A 27,940-nucleotide genomic window follows, 5' to 3' on the forward strand; every position below is an offset into this window, starting at 1 on the left:
GATTATTACTTTTTTGTTCTAAACTTCACAAGTTGCTCGTAAATTTTATTATTTATTAGTATTTTATGTTTGCCTTTAGTTAAAGTTTTAAAGTGTTATTTTTTAAATATTTTGATGCATTTAATTTTGTTAGAAGCCTACTTCCTGGTAGTTTTATGTCGGTTCTTCTGTGCCGCTGAAGTGATGAAGGCATTGTTCTGATCTCAGTGTATTGAGAGTTTATCTTGAATATCTCTTTCAGTTGATCGCTTCTGTCAGCGTGTGTGTGAAGGCATCTGCTGGTATTGTTGCTGTCCCTTCCCCCATCCCTCGTGTGTGTGTGTGTGTGTGTGTGTGTGTGTGTGTGTGTGTGTGTGTGTGTGTGTGTGGGAACAGCCAGAGAATGGAGGTGGAGGGGGAGAGGAGAGGAGAGCAGGGGGAGGATCCAGAGCTTCGGCCGTCTTTCTTTTCACTAGCTCTGGAGTGGAGTTTAGAAAAGCCTGAAATGACTAATGAGAAAGCAATGATCCTGGACTAAACTCTGAATCCTCAGCCTCTTTCCTGCAGTCTGCCGCTGATTTACAGCAGAAGTATGACGGGGTGAAGAGAGTTTCTCTCTCGGCTCATGCTTACAAGCTAACTCCAGCAGACGAGGTGAGTGTGTGTGTGTGTGTGTGTGTGTGTGTGATGGCACTGATTGAATCAGACAGCGCTGTGTGTGAATGAACAGTGCTGATTTTCATTCTGTAGGAGCTGTTTTCTCTTTTCTGGCTCACAGCTTCTCTTTCAAAGCTTGAGGAGCTTCTCCGCTACATCTCATTGAGTATCAGAAGGTTTTTCCCAGACACAGAGTCAGCAGAGTCTTCCAGAGAGAGCTGAAAGTTATAGAAAGACGGCAGTGACTGGTGTTTGCAGGCTTTGAGATCTTGAGACGTTGTTGACTCTTTCTGGAAACTCTTTCTAGTGTCTGAGATTTCAGCAGAATCTCGAGGAATAATCGAGACGTTGTTGATGTGAGTCGACTGCTGTCCTCAGGGTTGGGCATTTAATGACAAGTGCTGTGTGAAGATTTACTCCAGGAATGTTTGGTGTGTCTCCACCCATCACACACACACACACACACACACACACACACACATGCTCTTTCATCTTCACTATCACCAAGGACACTTTCGTCAGTGATCTGTTGATTCTCGATCAGAAGAACACATGTAATCCGTTACAGAAGACAGAGAGGGAACGTTTCAGACAAAGACAGACGGATGAGATGCGAAGCAGAGATGGAAGGGTTAAAGAGCTCTTGACCGCCTGAAGAGAAGCAGTCATTTAGAGGCGCTCCAGAACCGACAGGAACCTGTGGATGGTTTCCGCTCGTGGTCTGGAGCTCGCTGCTATTTCTGTGTCCGCTTTAGACTGACTGTGACTAACTTTACAGCTACATGTCAACTAACTCACACTGGAGTATTAGTAAACCGTGAGGTAAAGTGTAAACGGTGCAGTCGTGTTCATCATAAAGAGGCACAACATCACTTTAAGAGTTTTTAGTCAAATGTTCCTCCTGGACCTGCCCAAATCAATCCCAGCGGTCCTCGGCCGTCTTCAAGAACCTGCACTCTCCTTCACTTGCATATCAGTGATCTTTTCTTGATTCTGATTGCTTCCATTGTCCTCACTTTAAACAAAAGCATCTGAATGCCATGTAAGGTTAGTAGAACAAGTTGACATGTAATTGAAAAGTTACTCACAGTACATCAGAATAAAAGCTGAGAGCTTACTAATAGTCTAAGGACTGCTGGTTGACGTGGAAGTCTAAAGAAAAGCATTGAACTACAGAGTTAGAGAAGACCAACTCTGGTTCAAAGACAGAGCGTGATGTTCTCAGTTCTTCATGAGCTCCTGACCCTCATCTCAAGATCTTCATGATGTGGCCTGAAGGTCATCAATCAAACACACAAAGCACATTTCTTTGAGGATCAGAGTAATGCTGTAGAACAGACAGGGGTTTGATTCACAGAGAATGAACGAACTGAACGATCAACGAAGTGCACAACTACAGCTGAACACATCTTCACATAGAAAATGGATATTTTAAAGTTATAATATTTGACATATTTCTCTGTAATTATGATCAAATTATTGCAGCATTGGTGAGCAGAAGAGACCTGTTTTACAACCACAGAAAAATCTTCTGAACATTTGTGAATAAATGCAGGTCCGTGCAGGTGTCCATGTGTGTGTGTGAGTGTGTGTGTGTGTGTGTGTGTGTGTGTGTTCAGGTGTGTGTGTGTTCAGGTGTGTGTGTGTGTGTGTGTGTGTTCAGGTGTGTGTGTGTGTGAGTTCAGGTGTGTGTGTGTTCATGTGTGTGTGTTCAGGTGTGTGAGTTCATGTGTGTGTGTGTGTGTGTGTGAGTTCAGGTGTGTGTGTTCAGGTGTGTGTGTGTGTGAGTTCAGGTGTGTGTGTGTTCATGTGTGTGTGTGTGTGTGTTCAGGTGTGTGTGTCCATGTGTGTGTGTGTGTGTGGTCAGGTGTGTGAGTGTCCATGTGTGTGTGTGTGTGTGTGTGTGTGTGTGTGTGTGTTCAGGTGTGTGAGTGTTCAGGTGTGTGTGTGTGTGTGTGTGAGTTCAGGTGTGTGTGTGTGTGTGGTCAGGTGTGTAAGTGTTCAGGTGTGTGTGTGTGTCCATGTGTGTGTGTGTGTGTGTGTGTGGTCAGGTGTGTAAGTGTTCAGGTGTGTGTGTGTGTGTGTGTGTTCAGGTGTGTGAGTGTTCAGGTGTTTGTGTGTGTGTGTTCAGGTGTGTGAGTGTGTGTGTGTGTGTGTGTGTTCAGGTGTGTGTGTGTGTGTGTGTGTGTGTGTGGTGTGTGTGTGTGTGTGTGTCAGGTGTGTGTGTGTGTGTGTGTGTCAGGTGTGTGAGTGTTCAGGTGTGTGTGTGTGTGTGTGTGTGTGTGTGTGTGTGTGTGTGTGTGTGTGTGTGTCAGGTGTGTGTGTTCTGTGTGTGTGTGTGTGTGTGTGTGTGTGTGTTCAGGTGTGTGTGTGTGTGTGTGTGTGTGTGTGTGTGTGTTTCAGGTGTGTGAGCTGTCAGTCAGAGTGTCTGGAGCAGGTTGTTGTGTGTGTGTGTGTGTGTGTGTGTGTGTGTGTGTGTGTGTGTGTGTGTGTGTGTTCAGGTGTGTGAGCTGTCAGTCAGAGTGTCTGGAGCAGGTTGTTGTGTGTGTTCTGTCCATCTGCTCCTCAGTGTCATGTTTCTGATCTGGTCTGATTCAGGGAGGTGTTTTTAGAAGTGTGTTCTCTTATCTTCTGTGTAACAGTCAGAAGCAGACAGAAAGTACATTTCAAGCATCTGTACTTTATCAGTGTTTCACAATATTCCAAAGCATAATGTTGTACTTTTTTACTCTACTATGTTTGATAATTATTTACAAAAGAAATCTAGTAAAAGTAGCACTAGAGTGCAAAAAGTACTAGTCCAGGTATAAAAACATGTGTATCTTCAGATGAACTTGTATCAATTGTGCTGTTTTTTGGGACTCCATGAATATTAACTAAAATGTACATTTAGCATATCATCTCTGTCATTAAAACATTTATTAAGTCACCACTTGTAGTACACTTATAATAAGTGTACTAGTGTATTAAAGATGGTTCAAGTGTACTACAAGTGGAAACTAAGTACATTTTCTAAATACAGAGATATGTTAAAAATATGTTAAAGTTCATATTTATTGTGTCCCGAAAGAGCACAACAGATAAACCTAAGATCATCTTAAGAAGCACTAAGGAATCATTATACTAAGTAAAAAATATCCTGCACTTTTTTCACAAGCAATAATTATAATTTCCAAAAAAAAGCTTCCAAAGAAAAACACTCTGAAAGTAGTGAGAGTTTTTTGAATTTATTTGAAGAAAGAGAGAATAGGTTGAGTGCTGTGCGTCTCTGGGAGAGGTTTGATGGAGTCTGGACACGTGTTGGCTGAGGTCCAGGGCTTTGGACACACTCTGAACATGTTGTGTGGGTTTGTAGTGCGATGCAGCTGAAGGCTACAGAAAGCTGATCCAGAGCTTGTTTATACAGGCACACACTTCTCATGCCTGCAGGAGCTGGATCTCTTCCTCAGAACGACACACCTTGATCCCAGGCATGTGTGGCCCACGGCGGGCCTGCAGAGACACGTCTGGAGCCCTGAGACACCGTCGACTTCAGCTGCACCACGGGCCAAGCTTGGACATCCAGAGTTACAACGAGTGTGCGAAAATATCAAGACCTTTGGTTCAAATGAAGTTCTTAGCAATGCATATTACTAAATTGAACATGACGTTTGGCTATATTTATGATGGGAAAAACAAATCTTCATTGAACTTGATTTTCCAAAAGAAGTACAGACACTTCTTAAAATCTCTTCGATGCTGTCCACCTCTGTGTGCTTCTTCTGTCTGGTTTCGTGCTCCAGAGACACATTTAGTGCAGATGAAAGAATCAGACACTTCTTCAGCCTCCGTCAGCACATGCTGCTCCTGATGACTCAATCAGGTCCTCCTCAGCAGTGCTGGGTGTAACCTGTTACTGTAATTCTATTACTAGTGAAGTAAGGGTTTACTGTAATTTAATTACAGTTACTACCTGTGTGAATAATTTTAGTATCTATAAAATATCTATAAAGTATCTATTCTTCCCTCACGCTCTGTGGTGATTGTGGATCTGTCCTCTGGTCCGGCCGGAGCGGTCGATGTTGTGTTAAACAGAAGAATCTGAGATGGTCACCAGATAAAGCTGAGCGGATGAAGCCGCTCCAGACCCACAGGAAGTCCAGAGATCTGCTGCATTATAACAAAGACAACAGATGCTCAGAAACGTTATGATAACAAGAAGCTAACTGACATAAGTTCAGGGAGAAGAACACTTTATAAAGGTTTTACATTTGTTAATGATTCTGAAACAGTGTTCACTGCCTTGACTTCAACTCAGGAACAACATCACTCTGAAGGGCTTTTATGAAATGAATCAGTTTCTTTGAATATGTTCATGATTTGATCTGATTCATTTGGACAGTTCACTCATGAGTCGTTAGCAGCAGTTTCTCTCAGAACAGGACTCTTTATTATGACTGTGTTTTAGTGTCGCAAATTCTTTTATTTTTTTTAAAGATCTAAGATTATGAGATTAAAGTCATAATATTTTGAGAATAATGGGGAAATTATGAGTAAACATTTTATGAGAATAAAGTTGAAGTGCTACAAGAATGAAGTCTAAATATTTCAAGAATAAAGTCAAAATTACTAGAATATAGTGAAAATGTTGCAAAAGTAATTTCTAAATCTTCTACGTATGAAGTTCAGGGCTGATTTGAGTCTTCTGTCTGCAGATGGAGGAGGGATATGAGCTCGACCTCACCTACGTGACGGAGCGCATTATTGCGGTGTCCTTCCCTCAAGACTGCTTCGAGGAGACTTACCTCCGGAACCTGAGAGACGTCACACGCATGCTCCGCTCCAAACACGCAGACAACTATCTGGTGAGGATCCGTGACGCTTTCACAGCGCAAACGCTCTCTGATCCAGCTCCAATGCGTTTAACTCCTCGTCCTTGGTTTTCCAGGTGATCAACCTGTCCGAGAGAAAGCAGGAGCTCACTAAGATGAACCCTAAGGTAGTGTGCACTGTAAAAAAATCTGGTAAAATTTACAGTAAAAAAACGGCAGCTGTGGTTGCCATTATTTATTGTAAAAAATACGGTAGCAACATTTTAGATAGCGATCTACTGAAGTACTGAATTGTGTTTTGTAACTTTGTAATACACTGATGATGAGAGTCACGTGACGAAACAAAACCAATCACAAGTAGCTTTTAAATACTGTATTTATAGAAGGTGAGCAGTTTCATTCACACAAACACTCAACACCTGAGACTGAAAAAACATTCATTTAACAATACTAGATGTCACATACAGCCCTAATGTACATCATTGAACAGTTATTTTTACTTTAGCATTTTACAGCAAAACTGTAATTTTATAGTAATTTTACAGTTGGTCATTTTTTACAGTGTGGGGGATCTGCCTCGTCCAGTCTGGAGCATGATCTCAGAGTGTATCTGACCTGTGTTGATGTGCTGGTCTCCTCAGACTCTGGACACTGGATGGCCGGACTTCCACGCTCCTCCTCTGGATAAGATCTGCACCATCTGTAAGGCCATAGAGAACTGGCTGAACGCTGACCCGCTGCACGTGGTGGTCATTCACTGCAGGGTGAGGATACAGGGTGTGTGTGTGTGTGTGAGTGTGTGTGAGTGTGTGTGTGTGTGTGTGTGTGTGTGTGTGTGTGTGTGTGTGTGTGTGTGTGTGTGTGTGTGTGTGTGTGTGTGTGTGTGTGTGTGTGTGTGTGTGTGTGTGTGTGTGTGTGTGTGTGTGTGTGTGTGTGTGTGTGTGTCTGTCTGTAACGCAGCATCTCTCTCTGATTCTCCAGGGAGGGAAGGGCAGGGTTGGGGTGGTCATCTCCTCCTTTGTTCATTTCACAGACGTCTCTGCCAGGTATCTTCTACAGATCTCTTCTCTCATACATGTGTGAATCATCAGATCTAACATCATTAATTTGGTATAAATTCATATAATAATTTGATTCTGTGATTTTATATAATATTTGCGATAGCTTATTGTTATTACAGCTGCTAATTGTTCAATAGCTAGGGCCCGTTTCTAAATACCTTGGTCCTTTATTCTAAACTCTTCATACATTTTTAACTTTTAGTTTGGCACAGCAGTTAATTTCTCATACTTAATCAAATATGACATAAACCCTACATAACTTTAGCAAAGATTGTCGACCAACATGCTTTGTCACTCATAATGACATGAAAAAACAGTCAAATCAGGCAGCACTTTTACAGAACAAAAGTATTCAGTTCATTGCAGTAAATATTGCTCACTCCATGTTTGAAGCACATTATTATTCTTAGGTTTCTTCTTCTATATAGAGGATAATTAAACTGAAAGCTGCATAGTATTTCATGGTTTTTTAGAATTTGAATTTTTGTCTATGCGGTGCTACTGTAGACTTTTATTCAGTTTTGTATTGTGTTGATGTGGTCGTTGAAGGTGTTTTGTGCCGAAACAATGATAAACGATACACAGTTTCTCAGACACCGGATGCTGTGAGTTTTGGCTGCTCTCATCTTCATCATCGAGTGTTCAAGCTGCTGTGGTCTGATGTGATGCTGTGGATGGATTGGTGTGAATGTGTTGGTATCTTCCTGACAGCGCGGACCAGGCTTTAGATCGCTTCGCCATGAGGAAGTTCTATGATGACAAGGTTTCTGCTTTGATGACGCCGTCTCAGAAAAGGTGATTGGCACACATGATCTCGACCTTTCTTTGCTAGCTCTTCTTACATTATCATCAAAATATTTCTTTGCATTTACACTTTTATTGGCCTAAACTGATTTTAAAACAAGCATTTTGGGGTTCACCAGCCCTGATCTTATCAGAGATCGCTCTATATCTCCAGTAATATGTCTCAGTAAGATGAGATTAATATGATCCAAACATATAATGCAGTGCTGATGGAAAGCTGAAGAAATAAAGGCCCCTTAGAAGGTGCAAGATGTTTTGTAGGAACAGTGAAAGTAAAGCTCCTCCAAAGGTCCTGATGATCAGATTCTTGTAGAAAAAGATTGATGGAGAATCAAGTAAAGCTGAGCTGCTTCAGTCCCGTAAGAGTTCATCTGGAGATATGACTGCAGTTATTCTGACCTTTACTTGATAAAATCAGTCCAGATCTGACACCAGAAGCATAAACTATCCTCCAGACCAGGGGTGTCAAACTCAATTCCTGGAGGGCCGGAGCCCTGCAGAGTTTAGATTCAACCCTGCTAAAACACATATACCATGCATGTCTGAAGTACTTGATTAGCTGGATCAGGTGTGTTTAATTAGGGTTGCATCTAAACTTTGCAGGGCTCCGGCCTCCAGGAATTGAGTTTGAGACCCTGCTCCAGAGACAGAAGACATGAGGAGATGGAGTGCTGAACACACATTATTCTGTTTCAGGTACGTGAGGATCCTCAACAGTCTCCTGAGCGGCTCCATCAAGATGAACACGTCTCCTCTCTTCCTGCACTGCGTCATCATTCACGGCGTCCTCGCTTTGACCCCACAGGAGGTCAGTTCAGTAAGCGTGAGCGGTCCAGCCGACCGGGTCAGCTGTAACGTGAGCTCTTGTGTCTCCTGCAGGCTGTCAGCTGTATCTGAAGGTGTATCAGGGGATGCAGGTGGTGTATGTCTCCGAGTCTAGTGAGTCACCCGTCACACTCTGCTCATGCGTGCTTTTAGTAACGTAGATATGCTATTAGTGTTTGTAGTATATTTCATTCACTGTTTTTACTTTTAGTAAAAGCAGCTTTAGTGTTTTAGTTCTGCATGTTTTTCATGTTTAGCGTCAGTCAATGATAAAACCCTGATTTGATTTGGTTTGTGAAGCAGTCACGTTGGAGCCGCTCTCAGAGACAGGATCTCACGTCGCTCTGGAACCAGCTCAGCTTCTGAAAGGAGACATCATGGTACAAACAAACCCTGAATAAACTCTATAAACGTCACACAGGACACACGCTGGTCAAAAACAGAAAGAAATGATGCACTTTTTCATCCCTGAATCATGCCAGCTGAAAACGAATCCGAGCAGAGAATTCTAGATTTAAATCTAGACAGAACAGGTTTATGATTAGAATTTCTTTAGATGCTTGATTAAAAAGATGATAAAGAAGGTAAATACCTTATAAACCACAAGAAAGTAAATGTAATGGAGAAAAATTATTTGGTGATCAGACCTATTCATCTATGCCTCTATATCAGCGAGGAACTCTGTGTGTCTATCAGTGTTCTCTTCTTTCTGTCTTCTTTCTCTCTTCTCTCTGTGAGTGTTTTCTTCTTTCTTCTCTCTATCAGCGTTCTCTTCTCTCTCTTCAGGTGAAATGCTTCCATAAGAGCGGTCGTTCTGAGCGAGACGCTGTTTTCAGAGTTCAGTTTCACACAGGAGCCGTTCAGGCCTACAGCCTCGTGTTTCAGAAAGACGACATGGAGCAGGCTAACAAAGGTCAGAGACGGCCGTCTGAGCGCTGCAGGCGCAGTGACCCGTTCAGGAGCTTATTCAGAATGAAAAAGCCTTGATGTCAGGTCTTGATGTCCTGATGTTTCTATTTCAGATGCCAGATTTCCAGAGTATGGGAAAGTGGAGCTGCTTTTCTCCGATGGCCCAGAAAGACTTTCAGGTGGGTTTTTGTGTTCTTGTCAGGTAACACTGAGGTTTCTCCGTACGTCATGCTCTTGTTGTTCACCAGGTTCAGAGCGCTGGCACAACGGCCCAGAGGTGACCGTCGACTACATGAGCGCCGACTCTCTCTCCAAGTGGAACTCCTACCAGAACATCTGCACTGCAGAAGGTAGGACGACGTGGATGATTATTTATTAAAGTGAGACCATGTGCTTGAGATTATATGATGCTTCACATCCCCTCAAAGATACTCGAGTCTGTTGTTCATTTATCAGCAATATGTTTATTGTTGTCACAGAACCATCATATTGTACTTCTATTTAAGTTATATAGCACTTTTCAAAAAAGCAAATCGTTGCAAAGCAGCTTTACAGAAAATGAAAGTTTCTACATTATATTTATCAGCAGCTCATCAGTAGTGACTCAATGATCCATTTGTTGGCAAAAATATTCAGTAAAAATCATACAAGGATTATATGCTGCGATCAATCTCTCATTATTATCTAAATACAAAAACAACAAACAAACAAAAGAACAAATGTTTATTGCATGTTTTATGTTCTAGTGTGTCCAGCAACTTAAGTTCAAAAATAGGAGTTTAATTTGTATGTATCCTGTTTTAATGAACACTTCTCACGTCTCAGTCACGTCACAGAACTGTCCTGATTCTGTCTCTGAATCATTTACTCAACTGGTTCATGAAAATACTGATTCTTTAGGGAATGAATCAAACGTTCGTTGAGTCATTTAATCATTCACTTAACCAAACTGGTATTAGTTTTTTACATAATTTCCAAACGTGTGTCCAAATAAGGCTTATGCATATTGTTTTAAACCAGTAACAGTGGTTTGTTTAGTCTTCGGTCCTCTCTGTTGTCCTTCTTTACTTATTTAAATATATTATATTATATATTAATTATTATATCACATGAGCAATAGTGCTTTATATATCTTGAGTTTAGCTCTCCTGTTAAACTCCACAAGCTTAGCATCTTAACTGAAACCCAAACAAAAATCTGTGAGAAACTCAGCCTGTTGTAGTAGACATGCTCAAGTTATATTTGTGTATGTCACATTTTAATCTTCCTTTCAGAAATATAAATAAATGTATTTTTTAAATATCCATGGATTATCACGCCCCTACTGTTAAAGTCTTATCACAATAGAAATAAAACCAAACAAAAAAACCCTCAAGCTGAAGTCATTAATGTTATATTAAAGTTTAAAAAGTGATTTAGTCAGAACAGATTCTCTCTTTTATTGTTTGATGAACATGAATGAATGACAGCGGGAATATTACACTGCTGTCACTTTAAGATCTGCCCGTATCTAATATATATGTTTTCTTTCTCAGCTGTTTGCTTTCACTTGAAAAGGCATATTGAGTGAGTGTGTATTTAACCCTATATATAAGTGGAAGAATATCTGTTCAACACTCCCTCTCTCTACGAGCACTGTTTCTCAGACAAATGAGTTCTCTTTCACTGCTGATTGTGTTTTAATGGCTTAAAATTGCATTTTTAAAAACACATGTGAACGTTTTCAACACAGCAATGTCGCCTGAGCATGTAATCACGATAGACTCCAAAATGACCAATTTCTACCAGTTAACCATGTTAACCAGTATATCTCCCAACCCCACTGACCTTCTAAAGCATAGATAACCTCCTTCAGTTTCATTATACATCACATCTGCTGCCCGAGCTCGTCTTAAATGTTGTTTTGCATAGTTGGGCAATTTTCAGTCTGTCTTTTTCTGTACTGTGGCTTTGCTGTTTTACACACACACACACACACACACACACACACACACGCGCTGAAACCACCCCGAGAGTCCATGCATCTTTTCTGACTGCGGTGAGGCTGATGGCAGGACTTCATGTGCTCTGCTGAATTCACACCCGTCACAAACTCACACACACACACACACACACACACACACACACACACACACACACACACACACACACACAGGAATAGTCTGGCCAAAATCACAGGTCCCCCACAGCTGTTTTGCATAAAACATATTCATGGAAACAAGTTCCAGCACCTTTAATGACGAGGGTTTGATCAAGCACAAACAGACGCCCCGTTCTGAGGAGCATTCCTGCGGCAGACTGTTTTCACACACACACACACTCCCTGTGTATCCCAGGCCTCGAGTTACAGGAGGCCGTCGGATAACAGTGCTGTCTTTTGCAGAGCTTGCTTCATGAGGAATATCCATACACTGCATTGGTTCCTCGGGCTAGCATCACTAACCGGAGCGAGCGATTCGAACAAGCCTCCAGACCTAGTATGAGACTCCAGCATACGGTCCGTCCCGTGTGTGTCGTAGAGCCAGAGCCACTAAAGGAGGAACCAGAACCACAGGAAGAAAACAGAGCATCGTTTTGGAGCAAATGACTTTATGATTTGGGCTGCGATCGGATTACAGCTCGAGAAACCCATCAGATGAAGCTCTTTGACAAGCTTCGGTCCTGCCCGTGTTTGTGAGGGTTCAGCTGATCTGTGGTCAGTCTTGTTGACTCACACAGCTGTGATGCTGAGGTTTTGGCAGGAAGTCGACTGGAATTGTAATTATAATGTTTTGTTTGTGCTGGCTAATTCTGGCTGCTTTTGATGACAAAACACAATACAGATGCCATACATCTCTCTCAATGCATGTCTGAAAAAGGCAGAAAAAGAAATGATTTTAATGCAAACTTTAGATGAAATGGTTTGACTTTCTGCATCGAGCAGCTTTAGAGAAATATTCATGGTTCAGGACTATCATGGAATTCTGTGGGAGAGTTATAAGCCTCCCTGTTTTCATCTAAAATATCCTTAATAAATTGTGTTCCAATGATAAATCAAGATTAAACGGGTTTGGAACAACGAGACGATAAGCGATTAATGACAAAATCTAATTTTTAGTTTGGAGTAACCCTTCGTTTAATAAGGTGTGAACAAAATCTGTTGTTTAAGGCACTATGTTTGTTGATTGAAATATTGTGGTGTGTGCATGCCATATGGATTTCAAATAGCCTAAACTTTACCAGCATTTAGCTCACATGTCTTTGTTTTATTCTTCTGAGAGGTGATCTAAATATTTGTGGCTCGATAGAGGTTTTGCCCTCCGGGTCTTCAAGCGGTCATGTGACTGAAAGTTATGAAGTTTAGTTCAAATGCAAATTCACATAAGTAAGAAAACACTGCTGTGTTTTGCCACTGAGACGCACAATAAGGCTTTTTCATTATAGAAAGAATCTGTGACCTGTTCTGGAAAAATTAATGTAAATGTGCACAGACTAATTTTCAGCTACAGACAAAAAAGAAAAAGTTGTGTTGGTTGAATTTGAGATTTTGCCAAAAGTTAGTTCATTAAGCACTCGTTTAGCGATCCAAGGACTCCAAATATTAATGAATCATCTAAAAGTATCTTTATTTATGTGTTTTCTGACAGAGTACCCCTTTTCTTCTTATTTCTCTCATCTAAAGTGCACATATAAACTATGTGAGCGTCTGTTAATTGAAGGCCTGAGTCGTGTGTTTAGATGTGGAAGAGCTTTGCTTTTATCTCCAGATTGAAGAGCTCTTCTGCTTTGTCATTTCGTCCCATTTTGTCCCAGAATCATCTCAGGCTTCACAGGACTGGCCTCAATTTACAGACCTTTCGTGTTTCAATATTACACTGTACTTTAGAAATGACTTTCTTTAGTAAAATAGCACACACTGTAAAAACTATCATGTTAAATTAAAACAAAAGAGAAAATATATTCGTATGTATAATCGTATGTGATGTGTCAAACAGGGACACCGGTGCCCCGCCCCTCCTGTCATGCTCCGCCCCCTGCGTTTACATTCCAGTCTCCATATATGGAAGAGTAGCCCCACCCCTGAGTCTCAGTGACTGTCCTTCTTCAGTTCAGGAGGAAACAAGCACAGATGCACAGCATTATTGGAACACACACCTGTTCACTGCATTCAGACCGGAAATATGAGACGCTATAAGAAGTGTTACACTTTATTTGATAGTCCGCTTTAGACTTCTAACTGTAAGTAACTCTGTCTACTAATACTCTAATGACTGCTAGTTGACATGTAGTTACTTACTGTTAGTAGAATGTCTATCAGAATACGGTTACACTTTAATTCACAACTTTATTTCAATCAAGTGCGCTTTTCATTTGGTGAATGACAGAGAAGAGCAGCTTCCTTACAATGATCCTTGTTTTCATCATGCAGTGTAGGGCTGTCAAAATTGTTTCATTTTGAGAACTTGTTTAGATATGGTTTATGAACATTATTTTAAGCATGCACTTTTTTTCTAAATATAGTCACGTGCCGTCTTGTGGCCTCCTCCTAACTGAAATCATGCTTTTTAAATTTCAATATACCTTGAATGTTGATAATATTGTAGAACAAAATCTGAATACATTTTCAGCCGGTCCCCTTCACATCCTCTCTCTCCAGCGGCTCCTCTCCAGTGTCTCACGGTGGACCGATGCTCGGTGAGGAGGAACGGCAGCGCCACGCTCTCCTCCAGCCCTGACCACACGCTCTCGGCCAGCAGCGACTCGGGTCTGTCCAGTGCCTCGCTGCGCACCGACGGCTGGCCCAGAACCCCGCAGCCCAGCCAGCAGGAGCGCGTGGAGCTCAAGCGGCTGCTCAGCGGCTTCGGCCTGGACGAGATGAGCCGAGGCTGCGCTGCTCCGGAGCTGCCGCCGAGACTCGAGAAAGGACCGAAGGAGCGCGAGACCGACATCCTGGACGACGAGGCGCTGGCCTTGCGGCACGACCTGCACAGCATGGACAGTCTGGGCACGCTCTCCTCGTCCTATCACAAGAGCAGCCAGAACTCACTGCTGTCAGATGGCTTCGGCAGCCCCGGCCGCACAGACGAGCCTCACGCGTTCCAGCACGCCGGATACTCCACACAGACCTGGGTCCATCAGCAGCAGCTGGTCGCCGCTCAGCAGTACTCGTACCTGCCGGAGGAGGACGCCGCGGAGGAACGCTTCAGCCACCACCTGCAGGAGCTGCTGCCTAAAGCCCCCGGTGAGCACAAACAAACACAACAGTCTTACGACTTACACACAGAATTACTGTCACACCGTTTCTGAAAGCTGAACAGCAGAAGCACACACCAAATCTGCAATACTATACACTACTTCCCAGCCTCTGACTTTTCAATATAGTAATATGCTTTTTGAAAAACACAACACACAATTCTCTCATGCGCACAAAAAAATCTAACAGGAATGAATATTATATAAAAGTTATAGAGCACAATAAATGGTCAGATTGAGCTGGTATTGCATGACTCCTGGATGAAGGTTCCAAGTAGTTTTTTATTTCCTGAAGCAAAATAAAAATAACATGGCAGTCATGGGAATCAACGCTAATCAAGCTCCTTGCATCAAGCTCCTGTCACATTGTCTGGTCTCACAGTTTTCTATAGAATCGTTACCTTGTTACTTAGCGCTCTGTTTCCGTGTTCTCTTCAGCTCCACTGCTGCTTTGCTCCTCTGGATCGTTACATATGTACCTGACTCTTACCTGCTGTTATGTAGATAAGAACTAAGAACTTTCACTATTCCCCACATGCTCACCTGGAATCAATGACCTTCATTCATCCACCTGTCTGTGTTCAATAAACCTGCTGTTGTTGGCATTTACCTCTATGTCCTCTGTGTATTTGCTCCATCCACAATGAGCAACTCAGATCTGATAGTTTAGTTTCAAGGAGGCTTAGAAGATCTGTGGTACTCTTGAATGCCCAAGAAGAGTTGATGCATTTTATATGATCCTTCATCTAAGTCATAACCTATCATGGCCGCCAGTTCTGTGCTTTATGGAGTAATATTGCCGAAACTGTTTGGAGCATCCTGGGTGTGTGTGACTTTCTTCTTTCAGACGAATCCAATCTGAGTTTTAACAGAAACTGTCTGAACCTCCAAAGTGCACATTATTTTGCAGCTTCTTATCACCCGTTTAAACCAATTCAAATGCTTGGAAGGATAATTGTAATTATAACTCTGATTGGATTTGACTGAAAGAAGAAAGTCACATAGACCTAAGATGCTTCAAAGGTGAGTACAAGACAGGATGATTTTCAGTTTTGGGTGAATCATCCTTTAAGTACAGAAGCCACTACAGTCTGAACTAGTTTAGAGTTCGTTCCAAATCCAGAGTTTGGCTATGAGTGCACCTTGACCCCAAAATTCAGGGAAAAGCCCATATGAGAATCTCATTCTGACCACGCATCCACCTCAGAGCACATCCCCAAATCAGCTCCAGCCCTTTAGCAGAGTTAAGAAGACTCTAGCTTCTGTTTCCGAGACTTCAGTTTCCACATTCATCTCACAGAGAGCCTCAGATCCCAAGTCTAACCTCATTGTCCTCAGCTCCTGTGCTCCATCTCCATGTTCCCTGTTCTTCTTGAATCTCCTGGAAAAGAAGGACTCATTAACTCTCAGATAAGAAGCAAGAACCCTCACCATTCCCCATACACTCACCTGCACTCGTCTTGCTTTCATCCACCTGTCTGTTCAATAAACCTGCTGCTGTTTCCCTGTGTATTTGCTGGCGGTTAAGTAATAGCCAGTAATTTAACAAGTGCAAAAATGTTAGTAAATCTCGTTGCCTAATTCATTTAAATACTTTCCTATGGTAAATGTTGCATTTGAAAGAGAAACTCCTAATTGCATAGTTAAAAAAGACTGTGTCAGTGCCTTTTTAGGGCTAATTATTTACTGTGTATCTTAAGTATAACCTGACAGTATTATTTTGAGTCTAAAAGATGGAATCGTGATTTTCCATTGGATTAGTACGAATGAGCACTTTAGTGAATGAGGTGCTGGTTTTTGTTGTTTCAGTGCAGAACCGCTGTCCTTCGAGCTCCACCGTCTCTCAGAGCCAAGACACGGACAAGAAACACGATGAGGAGTTCAGCTCTCTGGCGCTGGACATCGATAACTCCATCCATCAGCTCAACCAGCTCATCCTGGACCTGGATCCCACTTTTGTGCCCATTTCCACTAAACCCAGCTGCTTCAGCCGAGCACGCTGGAGCAAGCGCTCCGACCAGCGTCAAACAGGTGAGATCACTCATACTCACGCTCTTCTGTGTGTTCATTCACACAAACATGCTCTTTCTATCATTTTCAAACCTTATGAGTGAAGCAGAAAGACTTGTGTTGAGTGATGACTGTATGTATTTATCGAGGGTTGATAACACAATTGAAAATCAGCAATCTGAGGAGGCAAGCAATTCATAACATCCGCTGTTCTAGTTGTTCTAAGGAAGTCATTAGCAATGCATACTGTATTAACTAATCAAAAGTTTTACTAATCAGAAAATCATAATTTGATATATTTACAAAAAATTTCTTTACTTAATAATTTTTGGCATAAAAGAAAAATCTGTCATATTGACCCATACAATATATACAATACATCATATTTTTGACTATACGCTACAAATACACCCCAGCGAGAAATGGAGGAATGGAGCTGTGGCTCTTATTAAACCACATGAATTTGTCATTTCCAGACTGTCTGTGGAACAGCTGTGTGTGTTTCTCTCTCTCTCTCACACACACACACACATTCACACACACACACACACACACACACACACACACACACACACACACACACACACACACACACACACACACACTCGTGTCTTTATTCGTGATCTGTGCCAGAGTTTCATGAGCAAACACAAGGCGATTGTTCTTGTTATTCAGTGATGGTTTATGATCGTGATTATAGTACAATCAGTGCATGCTTCATTCTCCATGTACTGACTGACAGCTCTGGTGTTTGCCATGTTGAGAGAAATCAGGAGAAAGTGCAGGAATATTTCCTTCATCCTGAGAACCCTCACAATTGGCATAAAATATAACTTTTGAATGTTTGCATGTATGTGTGTGTGTGTGTGTGTGTGTGTGTGTGTGTGTGTGTGTGTGTGTCTCATCTCATCAGAGCACAGATTCATTAAGAGCCCAAAGGCAGTGAAGGACAGAGCTCACTGGAGGAAAGAGGACAGACGGCCTGGACACTGAACCTGAACACTGCAGAAACACACACACTGGCCGCTACGGCACCACACACACAGGTGACACACACACACTGACCGCTGCAGCACACACACACACACACACACTGACCGCTGACACACCACACACACAGGTGACACACACACACACTGCTGCTGCAGCACACACACACACACACACACACACACTGACTGCTGCAGCACCACACACACACACACACACACACACACACACACTGACAGCTGCAGCACACACACACACACACACACACACACACACTGACCACTGCAGCACCACACACACACACACACTGACCGCTGCAGCACCACACACAGGTGACACACACACTGACCACTGCAGCACCACACACACACACACTGACTGCTGCAGCACCACACACACACACACACACACTGACCACTGCAGCACCACACACACACACACACACACACACTGGCCGCTGCAGCACCACACACACACACACACACTGACCGCTGCTTTGACACACACACACTGACCGCTGCAGCACCACACACACACACACACACACTGACCGCTGCTTTGACACACACACTGACCGCTGCAGCACCACACACACACACACACTGCCACTGCAGCACCACACACACACACACACACTGACCACTGCAGCACCACACACACACACACACACTGACCGCTGCAGCACACACACACACACACACACTGACCGCTGCAGCACCACACACACACACACACACACCTGACCGCTGCTTTGACACACACACTGACCGCTGCAGCACCACACACACACACACACACACTGACCGCTGCTTTGGCACACACACACTGACCGCTGCTTTGACACACACACTGACCGCTGCAGCACCACACACACACACACAGACCACTGCAGCACCACACACACACACACTGACTACTGCAGCACCACACACACACACACACTGACCACTGCAGCACCACACACACACACACACTGACCACTGCAGCACCACACACACACACACACTGACTACTGCAGCACACACACACACACACACTGACCGCTGCAGCACCACACACACAGGTGACACACACACACTGACCACTGCAGCACCACACACACACACACTGACTACTGCAGCACCACACACACACACACACACTGACCACTGCAGCACCACACACACACACACACACACTGACCGCTGCAGCACCACACACACAGGTGACACACACACACTGACCACTGCAGCACCACACACACAGGTGACACACACACACTGACCGCTGCTTGACACACACACACTGACCACTGCAGCATACACAAACACACACACACACAGGTGACACACACACACTGATTTCTGAAAAGATCATGAAGACATCTTAATTTTTCATTAATTACATCACTTTCATTCAATACACTAGTTTAATGCAAATTATATTAATAGCAAAACAATTTGAGTAAAAACTTTAATTTAATATTTTCCATTTGCTTATTTAATTTAGAAAAAGTGCATAATATATATATATATATATATATATATATATATATATATATATATATATATATATATTTGTCACAATCAATAATAGCTTTGTTATTCCTGCATTGACTGTGTTGCTAGACCTGTCCAGTGATTCTGTGTGTGTGTGTGTGTGTGTGTCTGTGTGTGTGTGTGTGTGTGTGCAGCATGCAAAGTGTTCAGAGCAGATGGTGTACAGTACTCATCTCACAGTTCACTGGACACTGGCAGTGATGTGATGCCTTCAACACCAGCCTTTCCCATCACACCACCCACTCCATACGGTAACTCACACACACACACACACACACACACACACACTAGGACACTAGTTGAGATATTTCTTGCAGAGTAGTATATTAATTGTTTGTATTTTGGTTCAGTCATAAATCATTATCAAGAGTATCATCAGTATTCAGGTTGAAATGATGTTAAAATCATCTGCACACATCCACTCTTCACCCGCTGTCTGTTAGACACTGATCTCTGTGTGTGTGTGTGTGTGTGTGTGTGTGTGTGTGTGTGTGTGTCTTGATCTCTGTCTCCAGTGAAGAGCATGATGTGTTACTCAGCGTTCAGACAGACGCCGTCTCCTTCATTCGGATCCTGTAGAGCTGAACACGGTAACTCACACGATTCTCTCTTCTGACCTGTTTTAGTGGATTTCAGGACACACTCCTCACGGTCAGTGTTGTCCTGTGAACCTGAGCAGATGTGTTCATGTTGTTCTTTCAGATATGAGAGAGAACACAGGATTCATTGGAGCTTCAAATGAAGGTTTCCAGCATCACCCGACCATACATCACTGGAGTCACGGCCTTCTCTGGCCGGTACAGCCTTCATTCATTCATTCATTCATTCATTCATTCATTCATTCATTCATTCATTCATTCATTCATTCATGTATAACACAGTGCCAGGTTTAACAGAAAGAAAGAATAGCTGAAATCCTGACCTGTCTTCTCTGGGTCACTGGATGTTCTGGTCTGTATTGTATTGTCCAGACTGTATTGATGCCATGCTTTGATTATAATATTGGAATAATACATATCTATAAACTGTAACAAGGATTCTGAGTCTTAGTTAGAATCTGTGTGTGGAGTTTATCAAAGAAAGTTACCACAAATGGATATGAGAAGGCAGACAGTCAAAACCAGAGTAGCAGGCTAATCTGTCAACATACAAAGAGTGATCGGGTCCAAGAAACATCAGTCCAATCAGTAACCAATACAAACCAGATAATCCAGACAACCAAAAATCAGAGAACCAGGCAGAATCATGCACAGAATAATGCTGGGTAAAGCAAGTAAACAGGCAAAGCTTCGCAGTGAGTTCAAGTATGGTCTCTGAATATGAAGCACTCAAACAGGAAATGAGTACAGAGGAAGTGGAGCACAGTCAGGGCTCTACCAATGGTCTCTCTTCAGGTCCATAGCCTCCCAGTCCACCAGATAATAGAGCTGACCCCATCTTGGTCTTGAGTCCAGTAACTCATTCACCTGGATTCCTGTCAGAGTCTGGGCAGTGGTTAAGTGCTGAGATGTTCATTGGGAAGATCAGATCATCTGGAGAGCGCATCTGATTTATAGTTCTTACTGTTGGGTAGATAGTCACTGTAAACTGGAAAAGAGTGAAGAATAAGGACCAATGAGCTCAATGTGGGTTAAGTTGTTTTGCACTTTTAATATGCTTTTTTTTATATTTTAATACGTTTTTGAATTTAAATGCATTTCATGACCCTGTAAGATCAGATTGAAGAAACTAATGTAAAACCTGCTGTGAAAACGAATTGTTGAATTGTTACCGATGACATTAGTGTGTTGTTGAGTTATTAATGATATCAGCAGCATGTTCTTCAGTTGATGATGACAGTAGTGTGTTGGTTGTTGCCGATGCAGATCTGTAGACTGTGTGAGCTTCAGCCCCGTCCTCCGGTCAGTCTCTGCCCGCTCCGAGCGCCCACAGCTCTCCTCTGAGCGCGGCCCGAGCCCTGTCCTGCAGCCGTCTGAGGAGAAGCTGGAGGCGCTGGAGTCTGACGGAGAGCTGTCTCAAGGCTCGGTGTCTCCCAGCGGTTTCTCCAGTCCTCACAGCGGCAGCTCGCTCAGCATCCCCTTCCCCAGCGTGCTGCCCTCGGACGGGCTGACCGTCAACCGTCGGCAGGACACCTCCAAGTACTGGTACAAGCCTGACATCGCTCGGGAGCAAGGTATGGTCCGATCGTGACGGCTGACAGACGGTGTCTGGCGCTCATCTGACCGCTCTCTGTTCTCACGCAGCTATCGCTCTCCTGAAGGACAAGGAGCCTGGCTCCTTCATCGTGAGGGACAGTCACTCATTCAAAGGAGCGTACGGACTGGCCATGAAGGTGTCCACACCACCACCATCAGCCCTGCAGAGCCGGAGAGGTGAGACCTTCCGATCGGAGAGTCCTTCATCTGTGTGTTCACATAATCATTTATTACTTTGAATCAGTAAGAATGTGTCTCTCTTTAAGCTACTTAAATGGGAGGTTATCTATATGTGTGTGTGTGTGTGTGTGTGTGTGTCAGGAGTGGATCTGTCCAGCGAGCTGGTGCGTCACTTTCTGATCGAGTGTTCGGCGCGGGGCGTCCGGCTCAAGGGATGTCCAAACGAACCCTACTTTGGTAAGTTCATCTGACCTGTGATGGATTCATGCTGCTGTGTGACTCTCTCTCTCACGCTGATGTGTGTGTGTGTGTGTGTGTGTGTGTGTGTGTGTGTGTGTGTGTGTGTGTGTGTGTGTGTGTGGTGCAGGCAGTCTAAGTGCTCTGGTCTGTCAGCACTCCATCACTCCTCTGGCTCTTCCCTGTAAACTCATCATTCCTGACAGAGGTATTCATCTCATACTGTTCACTACAACCATCAAAATCACACACGTTCATTCACAATCAATAGAAAATATAATGAAATGTGTGTGTATGTATATATATATATATATATATATATTTTTTTTTTTTTTTTTTTTTTTTTACATTACTGTATTTTTCACTGTATTTGTGATCAAATAAGTGCAGCTTTAATGAGAAAAGTGACTTCTCCAGTAGTTTCTAAGCACTGTTAAATCCTGATGAGCTCATTATGTGGAGGTTATGAGCAACTCGTGAGTGTACATGATTATAATAAGACTAAAGCTGGGTGCAATATTTCTCCTCAGATCCTCTGGAGGCGCTGTCAGCTCTTCATCACAGTCCATCACCAACTCTGCGGCTGAGCTGCTGCAAACAAGGAGCAGGTGTGTCCAGTGAAGATACCTGAGTGTAATCTCTCAGCTCTTAACCTCACGCTGTCGTGATCACGTGTGTTTCAGCCTGTAACGTGTGGTTCCTGGGCTCGGTGGAGATGGAGTCTCTGACGGGAATCAGGCGGTGCAGAAGGCCACCGCCGTGGTCCTGAGTGCCACTCGCTCCCTTCCTCCACCGTGATGCACTTCAAAGTGTCCTCGCAGGGAATCACGCTCACCGACAACCAGAGAAAGTAATGCAGCCCTCACACACACACACAAGTTCACGGGGAAGCTTAAATACTGTCTTAAAGTGTTCTAGTATTTCATGAGAGTCCTCTACAACAAGCTTAAATACATCTAAAAGCAAAAAACACTGTAGTTTCACAGAATATACATTGTTAATATTAGAGTCATTTGTTCTTAAAACAATGAAAACATTTATTAACCCTATCCCACGGCTTAGGTTTAACTGCTAAACTGTTAATACTTAACAGTCAATAACTGGTTTAAGCTGCTCAGAAGGCCGGTTTTAATCACATTACAAACGAGGCATTCGTTCCAGTGGGAAGCAGATTCTTTTAATAAGAAAACACTTAAAGGTTGTGAGTCAGAAGCTCCAGACTGTTCTTGTAGAGAATCAGTCTCTTTATAGTCTCTGTTACACTCAGCAGAGATTCAGGAATCAGTTTTCCGTAAATGTGCTGAACACACTTTAATATTAGTGTTCAACTGTTCTGGAACAGTGAATATCTCTTTGGTTTTGAGACTTCAGTCTTTGCAACTTTAGGATCTTATCTTTACAACAACACTCCAAAGGGAAAAAGAAAATTGAAATCACATCAAATGCTGCTGTCTGTTCATGTATCTGAAGCTGAGGAAAGTCCACTAACATCCACTCACACTGTCTCTCACTCACTCTCTCACTCACTCACTCTCTCACTCCACACACCTCTCACACTCACACACACACACACACACACTCACTCTCTCACACACACACACTCACTCACTCACTCTCACACCTCACACTCACACACACACACACACACACATACTCACTCACTCACTCACTCACTCCTCACTCACACACACACACACACACACACACACACACACACACACACACACACACACACACTCACTCACTCACAGGCTGTTCTTCCGAGACACTACGCTGTAAACGCCGTCATCTTCTGTGCTCTGGACCCACAGGATCGGAAGTGAGTGCATTCTGCTTCATTTCACTTTACTCTTCTCATGTTTCTGTCGTCTCATACTTATTTTTCTTTGTGTCTCTGTTCATTCACAGATGGAAACAGAGGCGGCTGCTCCTCAGCAAAGTGAGTACTGAGTGTGAACGGACATGAGTAGATTCACTACTTATGTTTGTGGAAAATGAAAGAATGTATTTTGAAGACTGTTGGTAATCAATGACTCCCCATCAGCTACATGAATAATAAAAACAAATCTCTTTTGTTTCATGTTCCATATCCATTAGCTTATATGTTTATATGTATTTCATTCAAATATTTATTTGTAAAGCTACTACTTTTAACATTTAACACAGAAATAGCTTTAAATAGTCTTTTTGTCTTTTGTGGTGTATTTGGACGCATGTAATTAATGAGTTAAATCTAGTAAACGTGACGGACGGCAGAGCCGCAGACCTGTCAGTTGTTCTGGTGAGAGATTGACTCACTAAACTACTTCCTCTCTCGGCAGGATCTTGGGTTCGTGGCGAGGAAAGCGGGCAGCGGTCAGGAGAACGTGTGTCACGTGTTTGCGAACCGCGACCCGAGCAGCCCGCCAGCGCCATCGTCAACCGTCTCCAAAGTCATGATCGGCTCTCAGAGGAGTCTCTGAAAAGCAGCATGTACAGCTTGTATATTTGTGTATTGAACATGTAAGTATGGTCTACACAGACTCGAAAGGAGTTATTCAAATCTCAACATACTTGTTTATGGACAGTAATGCTTTTTAAATTATTTCTAGTATCTTATGTGTAACGCATCTCTACTGATGACATAAAACCAAAAACGTCTTTGTAATGTCATTGCATTTTAGATATCTATAAATTTAGGATTTTTATTTTTTTACTTGCAAATTTCTATTACATATGCCATGTTGTTTTCTGCAGAATAAAATGTATACTTCATATATATATATAGGTATATATATGTAAAGGTTATGCATGTGGATTAGTTTCAGATGTCTGTAATCATGTTTGAGGTCTTCTGTGTATCTGCTCTTCTTCATGTCATTTTTATCAGTTTTCATATAAAATCTGTTTTTATATAAAAAAGGCTGTCATAGATTCAGTCACGTGTTGTACAGGAGGATCTGTATAAGATTAATGCTCTGTGTTCTGACAGACTCTCATAAGCTCATCTGAACAGATCTGATATAATACAGGAGCATACTTGATGTTGTTAGTAACTGCTGATTTCCAGAAACTGAAATGAGCAACACACACACACACACACACACACACAGTCTCTGAATTTCTGTAGTACTGACTGTGTTCATGTACTTCATTGCTTCCATCAGTGTTGAATCTGAGAAATAAAGAACACAGAGAGAAATGATTAAGTGATCATCTGTCTGGTCGTCTTCTTTCACACACTACTGCATCCACGTTCACACAGTCTGGTCCGTCTTTATATCAAAGGTTTGTTCAGCAATCACTGAGTCTCAGACTGTGTGATTCTTAAATCTTTCTGTGGGTGTCTACATTTGAAGGTCCTGTGGATCACTCCCATACAGATAATGATTCCAGTGTGGCTCCTGATGTGAGCTGTACTCAAAACCACTGAAACACTCCAAGAAGTGTGTGTTAATATACGTTTAAGGGTGTTTTCACACTTGCATGGTTTGTCAACACTCCAAACCATCTCAGAAAGCAGAGGTTTTAAATTTGAAAGGCTGAAATTGTATTTTATTTTATTGTGTGTGTGTGTAAACCTGAATCTGAACTGCAAATCATGCTTTTTACAGTCATTCTGTAAATCTCAATCTGCCTTATAAAAACAGGCTTAGAAAGCCTTACTTTTGAAAGCTTAAACATCCTGCAGTAACCCTGTGTGTTTTAAGATAAACATGATTACATTGATGAAAATATTCAGGTTTCTGAGGCTGTGACGTCATTGAACTTGACCCAAAGCGCAGCAGTCTGAAGACAAAGAGGTCTGAGACACCATCCTGCTCAAGTCCTCTTTCAGGAACAGACAGACACACTCTTTCACTCTTTCTCCCACCTCTACTACTCTAATTGTCAGTATGATTTTCAAGGCCAGTCTTTCTTCATGTATGTGTTTCTTTCATCAGAATGATAATGAAATGTTTAGGCGGTGATCCTGACCCTGAACAAGCCTTATCCTGTCCTGTTCCTCAGCGGCCTTTAATGAAGAATGAGGAATCAACCAGTTTCTTCTTCTCATGCTGTCTCTCTCCTCTTTAACATTCTTCCCCATCTCTGCCATCATATACAGGATCCTAGATATTTCTTTAACCTTGACTTATTTCTCCTTAGTTTATGACGTTTCACAGCACATTTCCTTTGTGAGTTTAAACTGTTTGGGTAAAAGTTAGTAAAAGAAAGATAGTATTTATGCTGCAGATATACAAGTACCATTATCTGTGGAGGTACTGCCCCTGCTGGACTGGAGGACGAGTTATTGTTGATCTAATAGAGAACTGCAATATTTATCTGGATCATTTAGACCTGTGTGTCACTCACAGGCAGAACACTAGCTGTCACTATTAGGATGAATTTACTTTAAAAGTCTTTAATAGATAACTCATGACTCAATGACTCACAAACATTGCTGGCATGTTCTCATGAGACACAGCTAGTTTGAGAGCCGGGTTTATGATGGAAAACGTTAACTAGACTCATAAAGGCGTTCAGCAGGTCTTTGCAGACAGTAGATGTTTTCCAGATGAAGCCCTCTTTTGAAGACATACATGTGATCGGCCTTAGTTTAATGATGAACGGCTGAAAACTTTAACAGAGACACGTAGAAAACTTCTGATCATGTCTTCCTCGAATCTTCAACAGCTTTCAGACACGGCTCCACAGAACCTTTCTAAAAACAATTACTATAATTACAATCATTAATAAATATAACTATAAAACATTTTGAGTATGCATGCTAGCTAGGAAGTATAGTCACTAACAGAGTGTAAGGAATTTTAGGAAGAAAAGAAAAAGTATTTTTGTAATTGAAGTCTGAATTCATGTGTTTATCCAGCGATAAGGAATGTGTTACTAAAGGTGTCCTAGATATGGGAAATAATCAACTGGAAGCTGTTAAATGTTGACTGAAATTTTTCATGAAACTATTTTTTGTTCAATGTGCTATGCATTGCTAAGGACTTATTTAGATTTTTGCACCCTCTGTTTCCAGATTTTCAAATATTGCCAAACACAAGCCACACATTGTGAACCTTGTCTTATTTATGCATCTTTATGTTATGTATCAATCTCAGAAACCTATTATGACTGGTTTTGTGTTCCAGGGTCACATCTTTTAAGGTGGCGTTGTTCAGCTTTTACGACAGGATACCCGCCAAACCACAGGAAGCGGAAGAAGAAGGCGTCGACGCAGCTTCCCGGCGTCACTATGGCGGCTCACGCGAGATGAACTGGAGATAGCCAAGAAGAACCTGACCGATGCTATAGGAGATAATGTCAAACAGTGAGTGTTTCTCCTCCAGTGTGTGTCTCTGCTTCATCATCTTCTGACACAGACTCGAGTTTAGAAGAATCTGTTTCTCTTCAAGCTCTCTTCTGTCTCCAGACGCGGGTTTCGTGTTTGAAAGCAGCTATGAACAGCACTCATATTCGCTTTTCTGACATTAATTGTGCTCCAAATGCTGTCTTTTTGTTTTGTTGTAGCTCTCACGTCATCTGTTGTTCGTGTGTATCTTGTTACTGTAAATAAATAATGTAACGTTTGTAATAACAGCAGTGTAACGATCTGACGTGTTGAGTGTTTGATTAGTTTCATCACTTACTGGCCTTACTTTATTTATTGATTGATTTTGCTGTTTGGTAAAACAAACATATGAGACCCTGGACTACAAAACATTATGAAAGCTGAAGAAATAATATTTTGATTGATGTCAGGTTTGTTAGGATCAGACAATATTTGTCAGAGATACAGCTATTAGAAAATCTGAGTGAGCAAAAATCACATTTAAAGTTGTTCAAATGAAGTTCTTAGCAATGAATGTTACTAATGAAAAATGAGTTTTAATATTTATGGTAGAAAAATGTACAGAATACCTGCATGGAATGATTTTGGCATTTAAATTTTATTTTTTCTTAATCAGGAACATTTATGCTGCTCGTTCTCATCTTTGTATGACTGTGATGGAGATCTTCCTCAGCTGTGGTAGTGTAGATGGAATATAATAAACCAGCTCCATGTGTTTGATCTTGTTCTCAGTTATTGGGCCAATCTCAAGCTCTGGTTCAAGCAGAAGATCAGTAAGGAGGAGTTTGACCTGGAGGCCCAGCGTCTTCTGGGCCCAGGAGAACGGTAACCTGCGTGCCCTCTGTAGTGTCCTTCATGCTGACTTCACAGGTGACATGTTCTCATTGAGTGCTCATGTGTTCTCCTCCACAGTCCATGTTTCACAATGACTTCCTGCTGGCCATCCTGACCCGCTGCCAGATCATCGTGTCCACTTCAGGTCAGGAACATCTGAGACACGCTTTATACATGCTGCCCTGTGCTGCTGCTGATGAAGAGGTGTGTGTGTGTGTGTGTGTGTGTGTGTGTGTGTGTGTGTGTGTGTCTGTGTGTGTCTGTGTGTGTCTGTGTGTGTCTGTGTGTGTGTGTGTGTGTGTGTGCGTGTGTGTGTGTGTGTTGCGCGAGAGGGCACCAGCTCGCTCCAGTGGACCGGCAG

General features: G+C 42.4%; 1 protein-coding gene and 1 long non-coding RNA gene across 2 annotated transcripts; both read left to right on the forward strand.

The window, feature by feature from the left end:
• The first annotated feature begins 376 nt into the window (after window positions 1-376).
• LOC122332439 (tensin-3-like) lies at window positions 377-22,680 on the forward strand. The gene is given in 25 exon segments (XM_043229747.1): window positions 377-633; window positions 5,331-5,480; window positions 5,564-5,614; window positions 6,089-6,211; window positions 6,429-6,493; window positions 7,220-7,303; window positions 8,009-8,094; window positions 8,097-8,120; window positions 8,192-8,251; window positions 8,441-8,517; window positions 8,924-9,050; window positions 9,160-9,225; window positions 9,295-9,396; window positions 13,683-14,267; window positions 16,088-16,309; window positions 20,723-20,989; window positions 21,060-21,188; window positions 21,333-21,428; window positions 21,559-21,636; window positions 21,959-21,967; window positions 21,970-22,022; window positions 22,024-22,036; window positions 22,112-22,159; window positions 22,162-22,206; window positions 22,209-22,680. Coding segments are annotated over 24 exon segments (2,634 nt in total). The 5' UTR covers window positions 377-633; the 3' UTR covers window positions 22,283-22,680.
• LOC122332428 lies at window positions 18,940-20,169 on the forward strand. The gene is made up of 3 exons (XR_006248483.1): window positions 18,940-19,067; window positions 19,332-19,406; window positions 19,519-20,169. It is a non-coding gene; the product is annotated as an uncharacterized LOC122332428 (long non-coding RNA).
• Window positions 22,681-27,940: the final 5,260 nt, after the last annotated feature.

This window comes from Puntigrus tetrazona, unplaced genomic scaffold (genome assembly GCF_018831695.1).
Source record: "Puntigrus tetrazona isolate hp1 unplaced genomic scaffold, ASM1883169v1 S000000079, whole genome shotgun sequence".
Classification (NCBI taxonomy): domain Eukaryota; kingdom Metazoa; phylum Chordata; class Actinopteri; order Cypriniformes; family Cyprinidae; genus Puntigrus; species Puntigrus tetrazona.